At 36.6% G+C, this 18,906-nt stretch overlaps 1 protein-coding gene across 1 annotated transcript in view; it reads right to left on the bottom strand.

Annotated features, from left to right (window-relative positions):
* LOC107750685 (semaphorin-6B-like) overlaps positions 1-18,906 on the bottom strand; it is a 119,212-nt gene that overhangs the window by 42,713 nt on the left and 57,593 nt on the right. The window contains exons 2-5 of the mRNA XM_016566191.1: positions 14,285-14,408; positions 12,820-12,934; positions 7,610-7,670; positions 7,467-7,529 (exon numbers count right to left, since the gene is read on the bottom strand). Coding sequence (XP_016421677.1) covers positions 7,467-7,529; positions 7,610-7,670; positions 12,820-12,934; positions 14,285-14,390 — 345 coding nt within the window. The 5' untranslated portion in view covers positions 14,391-14,408. The remainder of the gene's footprint in view (positions 1-7,466; positions 7,530-7,609; positions 7,671-12,819; positions 12,935-14,284; positions 14,409-18,906) is intronic.

Raw genomic sequence — 18,906 nt, forward strand, 5'->3', positions numbered from 1 at the left:
ACAGCAATCTGTTATCGGATGATGAGAGAGAGAGAGAGAGAGAGAGAGAGTGAGGAAGTGTGGAAGGATCCGGAGAAGGAGAAGTAGGAGTGAGTGTTATTCCAGATGCTCAGGACCTCACAGGATTCTTGTTTTTCAGTGGAGAGAGAGAGAAAGTTTGTGAGAGAAATCATGACTAATTGCTTATTTTCTTTTTTGTTAGATTTTTAAATTATATTAATTAAATGTTTCTAATTTTAGACTTTACTCTTTTATTAGTCGTTTTAAAAAAAGAAAATTTAATTAAATGGCTTGTTTTCTTTATTTGCTATTTTTCTTTAGAATTTAATTATCTTACTGCTTTAGCAATAGCAATGTACAGTCCTTGTCATGTCAATAAAGAATAAGAATGAGCGAGGGGTGAGAGATAAAGAATATAGAATCTCCTAAAATTGTGACTGGCGATAGATCATGAACTAACAGCATAACAGCTGATAACGGCACATTAAATCACATATATCTGTCAGTCAACAATGCATTGCTATGAGTGTGCCTGGCCTCTTTATGTGTGTCTCTGTAAGACAGATGCTTTTCTTATCGTAACGGGATTGTGTGTAGGTGGTGGGGGTGTTGTGATGCAGATGTATCCTGTGTGTGTGTATTTGCGTGTTTGAGTCTCTGTAGGAGCCCGGTGCACATAAACCACATAACTCTACTCATAAAACTGATTCGGCAATTCCTTGAAGAGTCCAAACACTTGGCACAGCTCCTGGTCTGCTAAGCGATAAAGCACATCCCCCAGATAAACAACAACGGCCTTCTCATCCTACTCCAGCCCTTCAATCACCATCACCTGCTCTTTTCATTTTCATCCCCTCATTTCATATTTTCAAAGAGGCCTGATTCATTTGCACACTATTTATTAGTCCATTAGGAGTTCTCTCTAGCATTGGACATTCTCTGTACCATCAGCTGCCCTCTTCTCTGTGTTTCACAATGGCCTTCTCGTTCTTCATCCCTTTATTTTTCCTCTCCTGCTACCAGTCCCAATTATCCCTTTATCCTTCCTGTGTCCTTCTATAACCCACCCTTTCCACTCCTGCAGCATTTCTCTTCCAGACTGTTCTTCTCTCTGCTTTTTCAATTTATAGTAATTTATTGGCTTGATTGTTGCCAAAGCATCAACACGCACATAAACACAAAAGCAGTCGCAGGAAAAAAGATAAGATACTAGCAAAGGTAATAAAATAACTCTGTACAATAAGGAGTATAAAATTAAATGGTAACACTTTACTCTCAGTATTAACTAATTGCGTATTAGCATGCATATTACTAGCATATTGGCTGTTTATTAATACTTAAAGCACATTTTTATGCCTTATTCTGCATGACCATATTTTAGATCCCTTAATACCTAAACTTAACTATCTTACTAACTATTAATAAGCATCATTGAGGCAAAAGTTGTAGTTTAATAGTAAGTTAATAGTGAGAATTGGACCTTAAAATAATAAAAAATTAATAATAATAAAATATAAAATAAAAATAATAAAATAAAATAAAATAAAATATTGGTACTAAAATAACCTAGGTAGGTATGTAAATAAATAAATAAAATAGTAATAACAGTATGAGGTTTGAGTGAATTTTAGTATTTCTGTAAGCTTATCGCAGTGAAGGAAGTGAAGGTCTTTGTCTCCATTTCAAATCAAGTTTTATTTGTACAATTCCCTGAAAAAAATGTCTTCTCTTTTCCTTGTCTTTTCTACCCTGTACCTGTAAGCCATATTTATTCAGCTTTCAGGGCCTTGACTATCACTGCAAATTCTCACTGTTGGTGTCAAGTACTAAATTATTTATACCGGGTACCAGATAATTTTACCACCCAAGCTTGTGTGTGAGAAAGCCTTAGTCCAAGGGCGTTGTCTTCTGGCAGATGTTTTCTCTAACAGATGCTAAGCTGAACAAGTGAATTCCTCCCTGACCTCTCTCTTTTTCTCTGGTGAATCTCTAGACATGACATCCACACCAACACCGCACATCTGCACACAGTACTCCCTACATTCCTAGACCACTGATATCTTTATATCGAAACGCATTCCTTTAAAATGCAGTCCCACAGTAACACCATAAACCATCCACAGACCCACAGTGCCTCATAACAACTCCAAAACATGTCAAGTCGAGATAAAATCTTGCAACAAGTGATGAAAGCTTAAAAACATTTACAACTGCCAGTGTTATATTAGTACTACTTATATATTATTAAAATATTTATTAATATTTCAAATGAGCTTTTATTTAAGTTCGGTTTTCATTTAGTTTTAGTTTAAGTAACTTTGTTATGTGCTTTTGTCCTTTTTATTAATTTAAATTTTTTTATATTTCTATTTAGCTTTCATTTATTTTTACTTCAGTTTTAGTTTAATAATTCAAATTAAACTTCAGTTACAAAGGCGATATTTTTAACTATTTTTTAATAGTTTAGTTAACAATAACACTGTCAAAAGCAACAAGCAATGAACAGAACATATTAATGATTGCTTGGTTTCTATTTTTGCCATCAATGCTCATTTGAATAATAGAGCACAGCTCAATTTTGTGTCACTAATGATTGCCTAAAATGAAGGACTTCAGGTTGGTTTGTCACTCCGAAATGCTTTTAACATGAACATTGCATTATTTGTTAGACAGCACGGTCAATTGATTGGATACAGCATAAATCTACACATCTTTACCACCTGCGAGAGTAACTCTCCCATGTCCCCACGTAACCACTTCAGACACTGTTCCTCATAATAAAAGGGTCATATTTACAATAAGCAATGCTAACTCTCAGAAGTTTCCATTACATGCTCAACTGAGTCTGTTTCTCCAACCATGAGAGGAGAGAGAAAACTGCAGATCTTTGACAAGGAAAGAGCACAAGAAAGTTGGCAGGGACCTCTTTTCCCCCTCCATGTCTCTATCTTTCCCGTGGCAATGCTGTCATCTCTAGAATTCTCTTTGTGATTGCAGTGACAGCAGCCTTGGTCAGACAGGGGCCACATTAAGCAGGGGCTAAATTAGTGCAGATGTGCCAGAGAACACAGAGTATGGTGTTGTGTTTGTGTAGGATGAGTACTTTAGTTAGCAAAGGGATAGACTAGGAAAGAAAGAAAGAGATGGACAAAAGTGGGGTGAAAATGATTGAAGTTTTATGTATGTGTGAGAGAGGGATTGTGTGTGTTTGTGTTTTTGCTCTAGGGCTAATCTACGCCCCCTCACACACTTTGACGCTGATGGCTGGTGAACACACCATGGGCTAACATCAACATTGAGAGCAGGCTAACGAAAGCAATCGGAGCTTAAGGATTCAAAAGCATGAGTGAGAGACTGAGTGTACTGTAATCAGGACTAGAGGATGAAATGTGCCCTAAAAGTGTGTTAAATGTGTAAAATAGACCTGTAAGGGTGCAAACCCAAATGATCATGACAAAAACATAAGACCAAACAACAACAAACAGAATACGAACAAACGAAGCGAAGCAAGATGCGATTAGCTAGTGTGTGCTTGAGTGGTTCACTTAGATTCAGAATCCAGATTCAAAGCGGTTCTTTTAGAATTATGATTTAGTGTTTTTCATTTTCAGAAGTCATTTCTATTCACATCTATATATAGTGCAGAGTCAGAAATCATATGCAGCTTGGATCCTTTAGATTTAGAATTCAGATTCACAGCGGCTCATTTAAATTGAGAATATTCAAATGCAACTTCAACTGAGAATTCAAATTCAAAATTTGGGTTCAGAATGGTCGACTTTAGGCTGGAATACACTAGACGACTTTTAAAATCTAAATGATCTTTTAAAATCTTTTTAAAACACTAGGCATCACACACTTGACAACTTTGTAAATGGTTACAGAGGACAAACCTGGCATCATACACTAGCTGACTGAGGATCACAACAACACCAACTCATTTAGAAAAGCACCTCGTTGCTAGTAGACACATGACAAATGAAAACAGTATCTGTTCTAAAACAGGCTTAAAATACCAAACATATTTTGATATCCTCCGACTTAATGGAATCATAGTCTGAAGATAAAAAAAATTATAATATTCGGAGCCTGTGCATATTATGAAAATTCAGTTTCAGAATGGTTCACTAAAATTCAGAATATATATTGTAAGTGGTTCTTTTATATTCAGAATTAATATTCCAAGTAATTTTACACATAGACAGATTATATGTTCTATATTCAATCTATATTTAGATTCAGATTTCATATTTAGTCTGGACATTACATTAAGGATATACTTTCTACTGAGAATCCAAAGGAATACACTAGACGACTTTTAAAATCTAAATGATCTTTTAAAATCTTTTTAAAACACTAGGCATCACACACTTGACAACTTTGTAAATGGTTACAGAGGACAAACCTGGCATCATACACTAGCTGACTGAGGATCACAACAACACCAACTCATTTAGAAAAGCACCTCGTTGCTAGTAGACACATGACAAATGAAAACAGTATCTGTTCTAAAACAGGCTTAAAATACCAAACATATTTTGATATCCTCCGACTTAATGGAATCATAGTCTGAAGATAAAAAAAATTATAATATTCGGAGCCTGTGCATATTATGAAAATTCAGTTTCAGAATGGTTCACTAAAATTCAGAATATATATTGTAAGTGGTTCTTTTATATTCAGAATTAATATTCCAAGTAATTTTACACATAGACAGATTATATGTTCTATATTCAATCTATATTTAGATTCAGATTTCATATTTAGTCTGGACATTACATTAAGGATATACTTTCTACTGAGAATCCAAATTCAGAATTCAGGTCCAGAATGGTTCACTAAGATTCAGAATCTCTATTATGGATGTTTATTTGTTAAGGTTAAGATTCAGAATTCTGATACTGAATGCTTTTTTACACATACTGTACACAGAGTCTATGTTCTATATTCTATTTAAATTTATATTCAATTTATATTCGATTTTGATTCTTTTAGATTCAGAGTGATTATTTTACATATAATATTGTATACATTTAAAGTGTTTCACTTTGGTTTCTGTAGATTCTCGATTCAGATTGGTTCTTAAATATTAAGTACATCCGTGCAGGTGTGTGTAATTGGAAGCGCAGTGAGCTGCATCAGCACATTATCGGTGAAACAATCTGTCTAAGTGCTGTCAATCATAATGTGTCTAGAATTGGCACAGAATTTCCTTTCTGTATGCACTGGCTGCACTTCAGTTGCTTTGCATTAAACCAACTCCAGAGTCCCTCTGTGTGTGTGTGTGTGTGTGTGTGTGTGTGTGTGTGTGTATGTGAACCTAGTTGCTTTTGACACTTGCAGTGAGAGAAGAGACTGCATCTGCATTCATTGGAGATTCAAAATGGCCTCCTGCAGATCCAGATGAAAGGGGCAGAGATGTGGAGATTGAATTTCCCTCCCAATTACAGCCTTGTGGCCTCTTAGATCAGCCGTGCAGAAATATTTAATTACCAAAACCAATTACCCTAGTGGCAAATGTATCACAGTGAAAAACGCAAGGAGTCACACAGGAGGACTAGAGGACGATGTTTATGGGTATATAGCACGTGTTTGTGCAGACGTGTGTATCTGTGCATATCAGTGTCCACTCTTAGGCTCTGTTTAAGAGCTTGCCTCGTCTCTCATTCATCTCTGCATGACCTCTCATGTTTGTAGACTTATTAACTCTAAGAGGGCAATTCTCTCTCTCTCTCTCCTTTGCCTCCCAACAGTCCCTCTTTCTCTTGCCCTTAATCTCTCCTTTATTCTATAGCTGTTTTAAAGGAGAAGCTCACCCCAAAATAAATTAAATTAAATTAAAATGATGTCATGATTTACTCCTTCCAAATGTCTTCCTTGTCATTACACTGTTAATGTTTTAGTGGAACATGAATAGAGAAATTTTGAAGAATCTACAAGCAGAAAACAACTACATTTAGAATTTACATTCAGAATTCAGATTCAGAGTGGCTCATTTACATTAGAACATACAGAAGCAACTTAAAATGAGAATCCAGATTCAGAATGGTTCACTAAGGCTATGTTTAAACCGCACAAACCACACTGAAGCTGATCTTTTTGTTTCTGATTCTGAAATCAGATATACTGTAGGTTTGCAATGCAACTTCAGTTTGAAGTCGTATCGGAATTCATGCACCTTATGACATTCTAGATCATAATTCTACATAGATTGTGCTGATAGATTCTACTTGGAGTGTGCTGATAAGTTCACACTTGAATCTGATTTTCACCATCTTTGTGAACAGCCAAAATAAATAAATAAATAACACAAGATCAAGTCACTGTTGTTCCATGGGAGAAAGTAAATCAAACAGGTTTGGAACTCATCATATGGATGAGTAAATGATGACAGAATATTCTTTTTTAAGTGAACTGTACCTTTAACATCTTTCTTGTACACCCTCTCTCTTTCACTGACCCCTTCACTCATCCCATTTATATGGGTCTTTCTCTCTGTTTTTCGCCCATCCCTAGGGCAGACAGGTGGGACAACAGCTCGCTTTCTCTCTCCGTTCCTTTGTATGTCTCATCTCACTTGCTCTCTGCTGTGCTTTCGTCTTATGCTTTTTCAGCCAGATTCAATGTCAGGTGTCACTTTCGGTGTTAAATAAGTCATTTTCTCTCTTTTTCACTCTTTTCTTGCCTGGAGGGGATTAAGTCATCCTTCACTCTTCCCACACAGGCACCTTTCAAATAAAACTCCCTTACACTCTCATTGAAGTCAGACAAAATACCCAGCATTCCAGAAGATGAAGCAGAAAGGGTGTGTGAAAGGAAGATATCTGCAGTGGTCATGCGTGGGCAGCTGTGGGGACTGCTGGCAGCTTTTGACACCCCTCTATATTTTTGCAGGGGCGCACAGCACAAAAAAAAAATCAAACAGATTTCCTGAAAATTTGCCACAGGCAGCTCTTGTGATGGCACCTTAAAGTGTGAGCAGGGGCACAAATAATGTGACACGCACATATAAAAGTGTTTAAAGTGAATAAATGGAAATGTTTAAGAGTGTGTTTGTGATATGAGTTTGTGTTTGTATGGGTCAGGTTTTGCCTCCATTGCAGGGACCAGTCGATGCTCCCTCAATGAAAACAGCTCACTAAGCATATTACGAAATGCCTAAATAATGGAAATGTAAACAAAAAAATTGACATTTTTTAGTTTGGTTTAATTTTGAAAAAAGGCTTTCTTTTAGAGCTAATATACAGCAGTAATAATTGCCTTTAAATAAAATGTAAAGTATAAAAATATGGGTAAAAAATGTAATGAATATATGATATTAAAAATATATATATCTATATATACACACACACACACACGCACACACACAGTACATGCATGCATACAATACATACACACACTCACATACAAACTCATTTACTTAACCAAGTAAATATGTGCATTAGTTTGTGACAACATCCACTCACCTCATGTTTTCCCTTCATTCTACAGATTCTGATGTCATTTTTGTTGGATTCCCATGTCCTCTTCTGTAACAGAGGGAACTTCAGTAATGAGGGACTGTTCATTTCCAGCATAAAGTATGTGTGTGTGTGTTTTCTGTTCTCACCTTGCTGTAAAACATCTCTTCTCCCACCACATTGTCCAGCTCCACTCGGAAAAGGTCATCTCTGACACATAAGCACAAAGAGAAGACAGAGCGAGACTGTGAACCACCACAGCACAGTATCACATCACTGCAAAATCATTATTTTCTTTATCAGAAATGTTTTAATCATCTAAACATCTTTAAAACAAAATAAATGTACTATTACAACATATAACGCAAATAGATTTACACTTTAAAAAAAGATAAAATGAAAACATTTAATTAGGTGCATGCTTAAAACAAGAAAAGTCTCTTAAAGAGTCAAAGTCTTCAGCCTCACATACTGAAGCATATGTATTCATCAAATGTTTAACAAATTGATATTGCATTCTTGTTCCTACATTAATTCACCCTGATCCGCCGTCTCAGTGCAAAAACTCAGTTAAACGATTCACCACAGCTCGTCCTACATAATCACGATTCTTTGCATTATGATATGCCTGATTTCCCCTCCATAATTCATAACCCACTCCCACACTGCATACATGTTGCATGCAGCTCCTCATCTTGAAGACAGCATCCAGTGCTACAGCACTTCCTGCAACCACTTTAATAATCTTTCTATAACCTTGCGGTGTCTATTAAAAGTCTTTATGAATCTGATCCCTTTTAATCATGGCGTGTTTGGTGTTATAGAGTACCATGGTTTATGCCTGAATATTGATCAACGTCTAAGAGCTGCTGTGCGGCCCAACGAGAGAGCTGGAGAATTTCAAATCTTGTGTGTGTGTGTCTCTCTCTCTTTTCTGTCTGAAATGTTGCAATATGTGAATTTGCCAAGCTCACAGACCAGCCCATGTTATTGCAGTAGTATTGATCTTATCTTTCACAGCCTTCCATCTGCATCACTGCTCTGTGGACACATCAACAAAAACATAGACTATGTGTGTGTGTGTGTGTGTGTATGTGTGTTCTTGAAGAGAGTCTGACGAGACTGACTATGAATTATTTAATCCCTCTCTGTGTGGTTTGTTAAAATGAATCCCCTTGGCCATTCCCTCTCTGAACAGGGCGGCCCCTAATTGCCCTGGTTAAATTATTATACACTCACACAGTACTTGCCTTATTTAGAGAGCACAATCTTTAAGCAGATACAATCACCCATGCAGTAAAGCAAAGCAAAGCAAGAAAAGGTGTGTTTGGAGTTCGAAGGTACTGTCACATTTACATGAATATAAAAACGGGCTTTATAGTTACACAAGGTTACCTAACAACACAGATTATTTGGACAAAACATACAGAACATTGGCAAGAATAGAACATACAGGGGCCAGTAAAAACTTTCTTTATCAGTACCTCCACTATCTTGTACACAAACTGTAGTTTTTATCTTCTTGCAAAATTTTACCATGTAACTCATCTTGCATAGCTTCCATCTACATATTGTTATGATAATTTAGAAATGCTGGATGGAAAAACCAAGATGTAAATAATTTCCAAAATGTGCATAAATACTATACTTGCTTAAGGTGGATACATTTTTATTCAGTAAGATTAAATGTGCATAAACCAAAGGTTGTGCTCCCTTCTGATTTGAATTGAAAATTTATTTTAAATTCCAGTTCAATTCCTGAAACAAACAGGATGCAGAATTAAATTAAATATTTTTTATCAAGAAATGCAATGTACGTATGAAAAGCAATGTAGGCCTAAAGCCTTGTTTGAAGATGGATGGATGGATAGTGAATTTGGCACAACCCTAGCAATAAACTACAACACATTCACCAAACTGTTTTCTACTTATCTGCTTTTTTAACTTTCCAAGAGATCTGAATTGCAATTTCCAACTGGCAGATAAAATATAAAACCCAAGTCATATCTAGAGACCAAAATATCAGAAACCTGGCATAGATTCTTTTGACTTTAGCCAGTAAGCAACCATAGAGTACATCTTAGCAATCACATGGCAATGCCACATCGTAATGGATTGTAACTTTCACTATTTGATTTCATCTCTCTCTCTATCTTTCTTCTCTCTAGATTGGTAGAATGTCTGAATGATGGAGTGCCTCTGGCCACCATTACTGTATTATTACATTGCATTACACTTATGCATTTGGCAGACACTTATCCAAAGCGACTTACATTGCATTCATTGTATATTTTATCAGCTCATGCAGGAATGCTGAGGGATATATTATGCAGTACTGTGTGTTTGTTACAATACTATGCCCTCAATTCAGTGCTACAAATTTATGACCATACTGACAAGCAGAAAAGGGGCCTGAGAGACTCAGGATCCCTCATGGGGGGGCTGACTATATTTAAAATCAGCTATGAAGGAGACAGCTAAAAGAGAAAGTGTATTTGTCAATTGTGGCACTACAGGAGGTCTCAAACCGTTCTTCCCGCATCCCACAGCAGCCCTGACGGCAACTGAGTCTTCATTTCTCTGCATTATTGGAGGCCGTATGTCAGTCAGGCGGTATTTCCACGACCTCAGAGGTCAGCCGGAACCTGTCCCACACTGTTAGTGACAGGTTCGAGGGTGGAATGTGTTGAGTTTCACTCCTGAGCCAAATTGAAAGACTTGACCTCTCAACGAGGTCAAATACTACGAGGTGGCTGAAGCTTGATTTAATGTGACTTAACCAGGTCGCCGCTGGCAATCTAAGCCGCCCTCCTCTAGTTACTCAGAGTGTTAATTATTTACACAGATCACAAAAGAAACACCTCATTTGTCTTATAGGTGTATTTATTTATGGCTTGGACTGATTTTTTTCCCCCAACAAGTCTGGGGCCAGTTTGCAGTCGCTTGTGTGGGAGTTCAGAAATTTCTGGAGGAAACTGAGTGCGTTTAATAAAATACTTCAGTCCTCTCATCCCTGACCAGGTGTTGGCAAGGTAATACTGTGAAGGGGTTGAGAGGCTGGCCGCTTTCTTGGGGCATGGTCTTGAGCGGTTATGCTAATGCTAACAGGATTTAGCCCGCCTGCACTCCTTATCACACTTGAGCATGCAGTTGCAGACTTTATTCAGTTAATCCAGGCTGTCTATATCCTTGACTTGAAACTTCACTGACTCTCTCCCTCCCTTGCTCCTAAGCAGTATTGCCTCCTTTTTATTTCACTCGGCGTTGCCGTTGTTATTGAATGCTCCCTCTTGAGTCATCGGCTAAATAAATCTCCTTTTCCACAGAGGTCATTTTCTGTTGGCTACGGCAAACACCTCCATTTACTTCAGACACTGATAGGTACATACAGTTTGCTGACTGCACACAGCGGGGCTTGAATTTCATCGAATTACGTCGGCCACAGTGGCACCATGTTGGAAAGCATACATAAAACAGTCACTCGGCTTGAAGTGGGAATTATTCAATTTCCCGGTCAAACTCCACATATTAGACAACTGAATCAGAGGATTAAACTGGAAATTCCTATTACTGATTTTCTTTTAGAATCAATGCAGAGAGGACAGCTTCGGGCTGCGAAGAAGAAAGCAGAAATGGAGAAGAAGAGAAGCGGAGACACCAAGACAAGAGACGCAGGACATGATACTAATGGCTAAAGAGCTCCTTCGAATAATTCGACAGCATGAACGTGTAAATAAACGATTGATGAAAAGGGTTAAACAATTTATTGAGGTTAATGAGTTTAATTTGAGAATCGAGTCTTTGCGAGGCGAGGTTGACAGTTTGAACATTCAAAAAGTCAACGCCGTCTCCAAAGTTTAAACAGTTAACTGACATCCTGTCAAAAGCGAGAACAGGTGTCACTATCAGGGTTAACATCTAACGTATGGAAAAATGTTGAGGTGTGAAAACCTGCTCGTATATTTTTGCAAAGGTGTTGCTGCATTGTAGTAAGGTAGATATGTAGTCGGCCACAGTGGCACCACGTAGGAAAACGCACATAAAACAGTCGCTCGGTACTGAGTTGAGCTTCTTTAGGCCAAAGACTTTAGTCCTTTTTTATGAGAGAGCCCAGTCTGGCCGTCCCAAGTCATATGGCACTTTGTGAAATATATTTATTTTCGAGGTTTAATTTTTGACATGGTCGAGCGGGCAGGTCATTTCCTGACACGGTATGAAGGCCTTTATTAGAGTACGACGCCTCCCCCCTGGACCCCTACAGCTTTTGGTAACTATCACCATATGTTTGAACACTCCCAGTGGACGTGTCGGTCAATTTTGGGAAGTAGGTTGCATAAATTCACAAAAATTGGCTTATTTTTTTAAAGAACCAAACCTAATGAAGTTTTGTTTTTGTTTATCTATTCCTAACCCCGGCTCCTTGAGGTAGGCAAAAAATGCAAGAAAGCAAAAACATCATTGACCTCGTGACCCCCAAAATCCTAAAAAGACTACAGGTGTCCAGACTTTACATTTATAACCCAACATCACCACAATGAGAAATTCAGCATGCTTCTTACAGGGACAGTTCAACACTTACAATTGTCAACATTTATCATCATGTCATTCTAAACCTGTATGAGTTTCTTCTGCAGATCAAAAAAAATTGAAAAATTGAAAAAGATATGTTGTTACTTGAAATGTTTAAACTTAAAATCAATCAAATTATCAAGTAACTATCTTCATAATAACTTGATATTACAAATAAAACTATAAATCTGTTGGTATTTGAATGTAGTTGTATCCAGAAGGAGGAAAGCATCAAGGCAAGATCAGGGATAAAATAAAACAAAATAATGTACAATTAAATAAAAAAAGGAAAATTAAATAAGAGTAAATTAAAATTAAAAATGTGAATTAAAAATTAATAAATGTATAAACAAACAAATAAATAAATATGACCAAAATTAACATTATTACAATTAACATTGATATTTGGAAGACTGTTGCAACTGTTTTAACGCCAACAATTTATTTATTTTTTAAACAGTGAAAGTCAATGGGTCAAAAACTATTTTTCTAAATATCTTCTATGTTCCACAGAAGACAGAAAGCCATACAAGTTTGGAACAACACAAAGTTGAGTAAATGATGACAGAATCCTTATTTTTGGGGTGAATTTTCCCTTTGAAAGACTTTGAAAGTTGTTTAATTACTACCTACAAGAAGCAGAAATTCAGACTCTTGATCTCAAAAGAGATTGTTTTTGAATGTCACATAATTTATTTAAACACACGTCTCTGTGCAGGTAATTACAGATGCTGATATAACGCTAATTACAGGGTACGCACATGGTAATCAGCATTATTTCACACTCTACCTGGCTCCGATGTAAAGGGTACGATTGACCTGCAGGATCCTCTGAATGTGTAAGGGCTCCTGTCTGAGAGATGAGCGATGGGGTCGTCCGAGAAACACAGGATACCTTCTCACCACTGAGGGAAAAAGCAGTAGATGAGACAGTGAGTGATAAAGGGAAAGAGTTGACAGAGGGTTGTATCATCTCTTCACTGCACTTCTGGGTGTGGGTGAGGTGATCCGTTAAGGCGAGAGGCATTCGATCACTCGCAAGTCACACTTGAGATGAAAATGTTGACAGCTGCCTGTAGTTGCTCTTCAGTGGTTTTCACAGATAAAGTCTGTTCTCATGATCTGTCAGCCTAGTCAAGTAGTGTTGTTACCAGAGGTGTAAAAATGTACTGAGAAATGACACTTACCCTGAAACCTGTTACCTGACATTGATAATTTGGTAAATTTAAACATTTCAAGTAACAAACAACTATCTGGTTTTATAGTTGTTTGATATTTGAATGTAATTGTAGCTGGAAGTAGGAAAGCATCAAGGCAAGATCAGGGATAAAATAAATTAAATTAAATGCAAAATTAAATTACAAAACCGGGGGAAAATTAAATAAAAATTAAAAAATGTAAATTAATTAAAAATAAATATGTATTTAATAATAATAATAATATTTAATTAAAAAATTACAAAATTGACATGACACTTTTCATACTTCATGAAAATACATAGCTGCCTCTTTTTTTTAAATGTTAAATTCATCAAAAAAATTATTTTAGTTATTTGATATTTAAAGTTGTATCTGTACGTAGGAAAGCATCAAGGCAAGAAAAAGGATCAAATAAAAATAAATAAAACAATGTAAAATAAAGTAAAATTCAATTTAAAAAATGACATTTAATGAAAACATTTTTTAAAAGATAATAATAAAAAATATAAATAAATAAATGAACAAATAAATCAATACATTTGACCAAAATTTACATAATTACAATTTAATTATTCTTTCTTCACAAGAAAATATATAGCAGCCAACATTTATCTTTTAGGACTTTTAGAGAATTCTAAAGTTTGAAAACCCCTGTAGTCACATTTACCATTGCTCAGTGAAATTTTGCAAACAAAATCCAAAATGTTCCAAAAATAACACTATGTTAATGAGGTACAATTACACAAGTACTTTACACCCATTTATTACTCTCCTTCTCTATCTGTTCCTCTCTTTCAATATGTGATAAGACTTTCCCTAGAGATTTCCGCAGCTCCTCGTCTCTTTATCCTCCTACCCTGAGCGTTATAAACCCCCTAGCTTTTCTCATCTTTCAGCTTAGACAGACCTGCATGAGTTTGGCTGGTATCGATATTATTGATGAGTGATCAATCACATGCCTGCTCTGCTTTAGAAAGTGAAAGCTGAGAGCCTGAGAGAGTAGACGGGGCCCAACCCTGATCCTGATGACTGCATGTGAAATGGAGACATCGTTACCTTCAGTGGGGATAAAGTTCAGAGGTCCAGGTTCCTCAGGGAAGACCGCACACACCAACCGCAGGAGCCAGAAAAGCCCGATGAAAGCTTTGGCCACAGTCGTCATGATAGTGGAGCTCCGGCACTATGACAGGAACATGCAAAAAAAAAAGAGTCAGATGAGGTGGCGGAAGATCTAGCTGGATGCACATTTCTGGTTACATTCACTTAGTGAATAAAACTAGCACTCTGATGGACTCTAAAACATCTCTATCATCACCCCAGAGATTAAGATCAGTAATTAAGTCATCCACCAATAGAATTTGTGCCAGTCAGCCCTAATGGTCCATTCGGTGTGGTATGTCACAGAACTGTCATCAAAGACACGGGACCAAGGACTGAACTGCCCGGACGTCTAACAAAAGGCTTTCACAGAGAGCCAGAAATGGGGAGGGGGGTGGAGCGCATGTGAGTGGGAAGCTCTGTTTAAAAACCTAGAGAGCTGCCCTGCTGTCTACTGCCACAGACAGCATCCTAACTGAAATAAACATTTGAAATGTGCTACACACCAAGTATATACCACAGGGATTTTTTAAAAAGTCTTCATGGAAAAGTTATAAGCCATGAACCAAACCAACCAGCTTCAGTGAATCATCACAAACTTTAATTTGAAGCAAAAAAGTATTAGGGGGAAAAAAGGTACAGGACTCTGTACATGACAGCTTTAATAAAGAACAGAACTACAATGCCATGAAGCAATATAAATGACAAATCTAATTAAAAATGGTATATACAGTACATACAAAATTGTTGATTTAAAGATGCTGATTATACTGCAATTAGAAACTATATATTAACTAATACACCATTCACAAGTGCTTCATGGGAGTGGGTGGGCACTAAAGCATTCTTTTGGCATGATTTGCATGTCGCAAATCTCTGATTGTGGAGATATCTTTCGAGAATCATGGGTAATTTGATTTTTCACCAGGAATTCTACTGTTAAAAATTATCTTTTAAATAAAAAAAAAATTAAAAAGTTTGGTCCCACTTTATATTAAGTGGCCCTAATACCGGTGTACTTACATAGTAACTAGATGTGTACATAGTATGTAACCACAGTGTAAGTACACATTGGTACATAGTATCTACAGCTGTAATGTTTGTGTAACTACACACATGTAACAACCTACACATTTGTACACATTTGTACTTTCATTACCAAAAAGTGTCGTTACCAATGTCCTGTTACACATTTGTATTTACACACCATTCAGTGGGTTGTTACATATGTGTAGTTACACAAACATTACAGCTGTAGATACTATGTACCAATGTGTACTTACACTGTGGTTACATACTATTACTATTACTTACTACTATATAGTACACAGGTATTAGGGCCACTTAATATAAAGTGTGACCAAAAGTTTAAATAATGTGGGCTGATGGCTTTAAAAAAAAAAAGCATATAGCATTGATTAACAACCTTGTAGCTCACAGTTGGTCTGTTTTTAAAAGTTTCTAAGTTATCATTCAAATAATAATATCCTATGAATGGGATTTTTACATAGCAAGCACTATGCTCGAGTCTAGTGTTTGGAGCTTCAGTACTGACTGTAGGTACTGTATGGAGCTACAGTACAGGTACCGTCACTAAGTTTTTTTTTTTCATAGAACTTATGAGTGCGGCTGCACATCTGTGCACTTGAGAAAGTTACTACAAGTAGAGATGGACTTTTAAATTGAATGCCTGAAAAAAGACAGGTATTTTATTTTTTCAGAACTCCTGCCCTCTGGAAAAAAAAAGACGGCAGAAAGAGAGAAGATGTGATGGAAACACAAATGTCACTCAAATTAAAGTGCAATGCAATCTATGTGGAAAATTACCTCTGCACTTCAGAGAGGCACATAGAAGCTCTGGAGAACTGTCACAATAGTATTGTCTGTAATAGTCTAACGTAATAGTACAGTCTGAAAAAAGGGATTTCAATGGACAGATGATACATGTATGATTGCGTGTATCTTTTACTGGTTTGAGAGACACCAACACCGTTTTAATAGCTCCAAAAAATAAAAATAAAAGAAGGTATAATTGGTGCATCAAGACTATACACACTTCAATTTGCCATCAAATCCTTATGTTGTTCCAAATTAGGGATGCCACAATTCTCAATATAATATTGAACCGTTCGGTACGTCATCCATGGTTCAATATGCGCTTGTGTATTGTTTTTGTTTTTCAGTTTTGCGTATAATTTCTGTGAGTCTACACGCTGAGATGTGGAAATGCCTCCCCACTTATATCGTGCATTTGAAAAAGCAACACACGCCTAACATCTTCTGCTGTAATGACTTGCAATGAGAAGCGTTTCTAAACCTGTTGTCCATCAAAAGACAACATTATAACATGTTTTTACACCACAACATCAGTCGAGTGTTTGAAATAACTTCCTTTTGTGATCTGATGTGGCTTCTTATCACAGAATGAGGCAGAAAATATATTCTATACTGTAATAAAGGCTATGTCCATTAGCAATGGATTACAAATATACTTAATTATTATGAAAATACCCAAGATGGTTTGAACACAGATAAACCATCTATTGCCACAGTCAAATGTTTATTGTCTTCATGTTTCATCATTCAAAACATTTCTATCTTTTATTCAGCTGCAGCGATAGCTGGATGCCTTTGTCCATATTAGGGATTTCCTGGAGTGTCATGAATTCTATTGCTTCAGTGATGCATATGTGGATTTCCTGAGCGTGGGCACCCTCCGGCTTCCAGTAGGAATGAAACAATGTTACATGTGTTGATAGCGCTCCATAAAGGCCAATCCATCCTATTTTGGGTATAAATAGGAAAAATAATACTTCTCTCAAAATAAATTTTAAGTAGACATATGATAATACATGTCTTTTTCCAGTGTACAGAAGTGTACAGGAGTTTTTTGTTGTTAACTTGTTTTAAATATCACATTAAATCGCACAAAACACTCTGATGTGCCAAGCCATCAGAACCGAACTGAACCGAACCGAAAACCGTGGTTAAAAAAAAAACGAGGTAGCCTATGTATTGAACCGTGGGCTAACTGTATTGTTGCATCACTATTCCAAACTGACTTTCCTTCTTCTGTGAAACTCAATGAGAATATATTTTAAAAAATGTTTACACTGTTTTGTCCATACAAGGAAAGTCAGTGGGGTCCAAAACAACATTGGAACCCATTGACTTTCAAAAATAAATCTTATTTTGTGTTCTGCAGTAGGAAGAAATGCATATAGTATTGAAACAACATGAGGTTAAACAAATAATGAGAGAATTTTTATTTTTGGGTGAACCCTTTAAAACTACAGTAATACTTATACTGGGTTTTGATTAAGCCAGAGGAACAGATCAAGAATATTGAACAGCATAACAGAACAAAGCAAAGCATTTCTCAACAGAACATAAAGGTCAATAATGGAAAACCAGAATTTATGAAATGGCACAGGATGCTTTTCATACCTTTTGAATTAACTGTACAATGATCGGTTGTAATTGCACAAAAGAACGGCTGAAAAACCTGGGAAATTACAAGGCCGGTGTTGTCATGCGTTTCTGATATATTTTTCACAGTGGTCAATGGTTTCAATAGCATGAAACTCAATATAAGAATGAGTAGTATCTCTCCGCCTGAGTGTTAACAAGCTGAGAACATTTGCTTTGAAACTTTAGTGGAAATGTTAGTCACAGTGCAAACATAAACAAATCAGCCTCAGTTGAGCTTTTCAGCACCGCAGTGTTAAGACGGCACGTACATGTATTAAAATTCAACAGCCTCAATTTCTTTATTCTAAAAAACACTTCTCATTTTCCTTTGGCTAAGCGACAATTGAGTTACACAATGCAAAGCAGCCAGCTCTCATTTGTCAAAGCTTGGCCTTGCTGTCCAAAACACACACATGTACATGTACACACACAACTACATCCATTGTGGGTCTATTTCTATAGTGAAATGACTTGTGACGTTTTATCAGGGCTAACTATCTTTCCAGGACATTTCTAGAATTCCTGCTATTGAAGTATGAACAAGGCCACCCCACACGCTAATAGTTCAAAATACCCAATGCAGCAAATTATGCCCAACAATAGACTTACATGAAGGAGAAGAAAAAGAGAGAAAATGAAAAGAGGCCAAATGGGGAATGAAGGCAGACGGAACAGGATAGCTTAAACTTGAAGATGCTATACATAAGTTGGTATCGGTGATTCTATCGTCTTGCTACAATTAATCATTTACGAGTATGTGCCAGGCCTCACACATTTAATTAGCATAATTAGAAACTCTGAGCTATAGAGTTTCAGTGGACAGCAAGCTAAACAGATGCAGAGGGGTGAAGTAAATACAAGCAAGGATATAACAGATATAACATATACCATTCTACTTTTTTAATTACGGCAAATGTTTTGTGGGTCATTTAGACCTTATCAAATGAACAACCAGTCAGTAACTATAAAACCTTTTTCAGACTGTCAGTTCAAATCCGATTTTTCTGCATATCCGATGGAATCTGATTTAAATGACTGACTGTCCACACTGTGTATCACATCTGTTCAGATCTGATTTGTGTCTGTGGCGTTTTTTTGTTTTACTGAAT

The sequence above is a fragment of the Sinocyclocheilus rhinocerous genome, unplaced genomic scaffold (genome assembly GCF_001515625.1).
Source record: "Sinocyclocheilus rhinocerous isolate Xijiao unplaced genomic scaffold, SAMN03320098_v1.1 scaffold2267, whole genome shotgun sequence".
NCBI lineage: Eukaryota > Metazoa > Chordata > Actinopteri > Cypriniformes > Cyprinidae > Sinocyclocheilus > Sinocyclocheilus rhinocerous.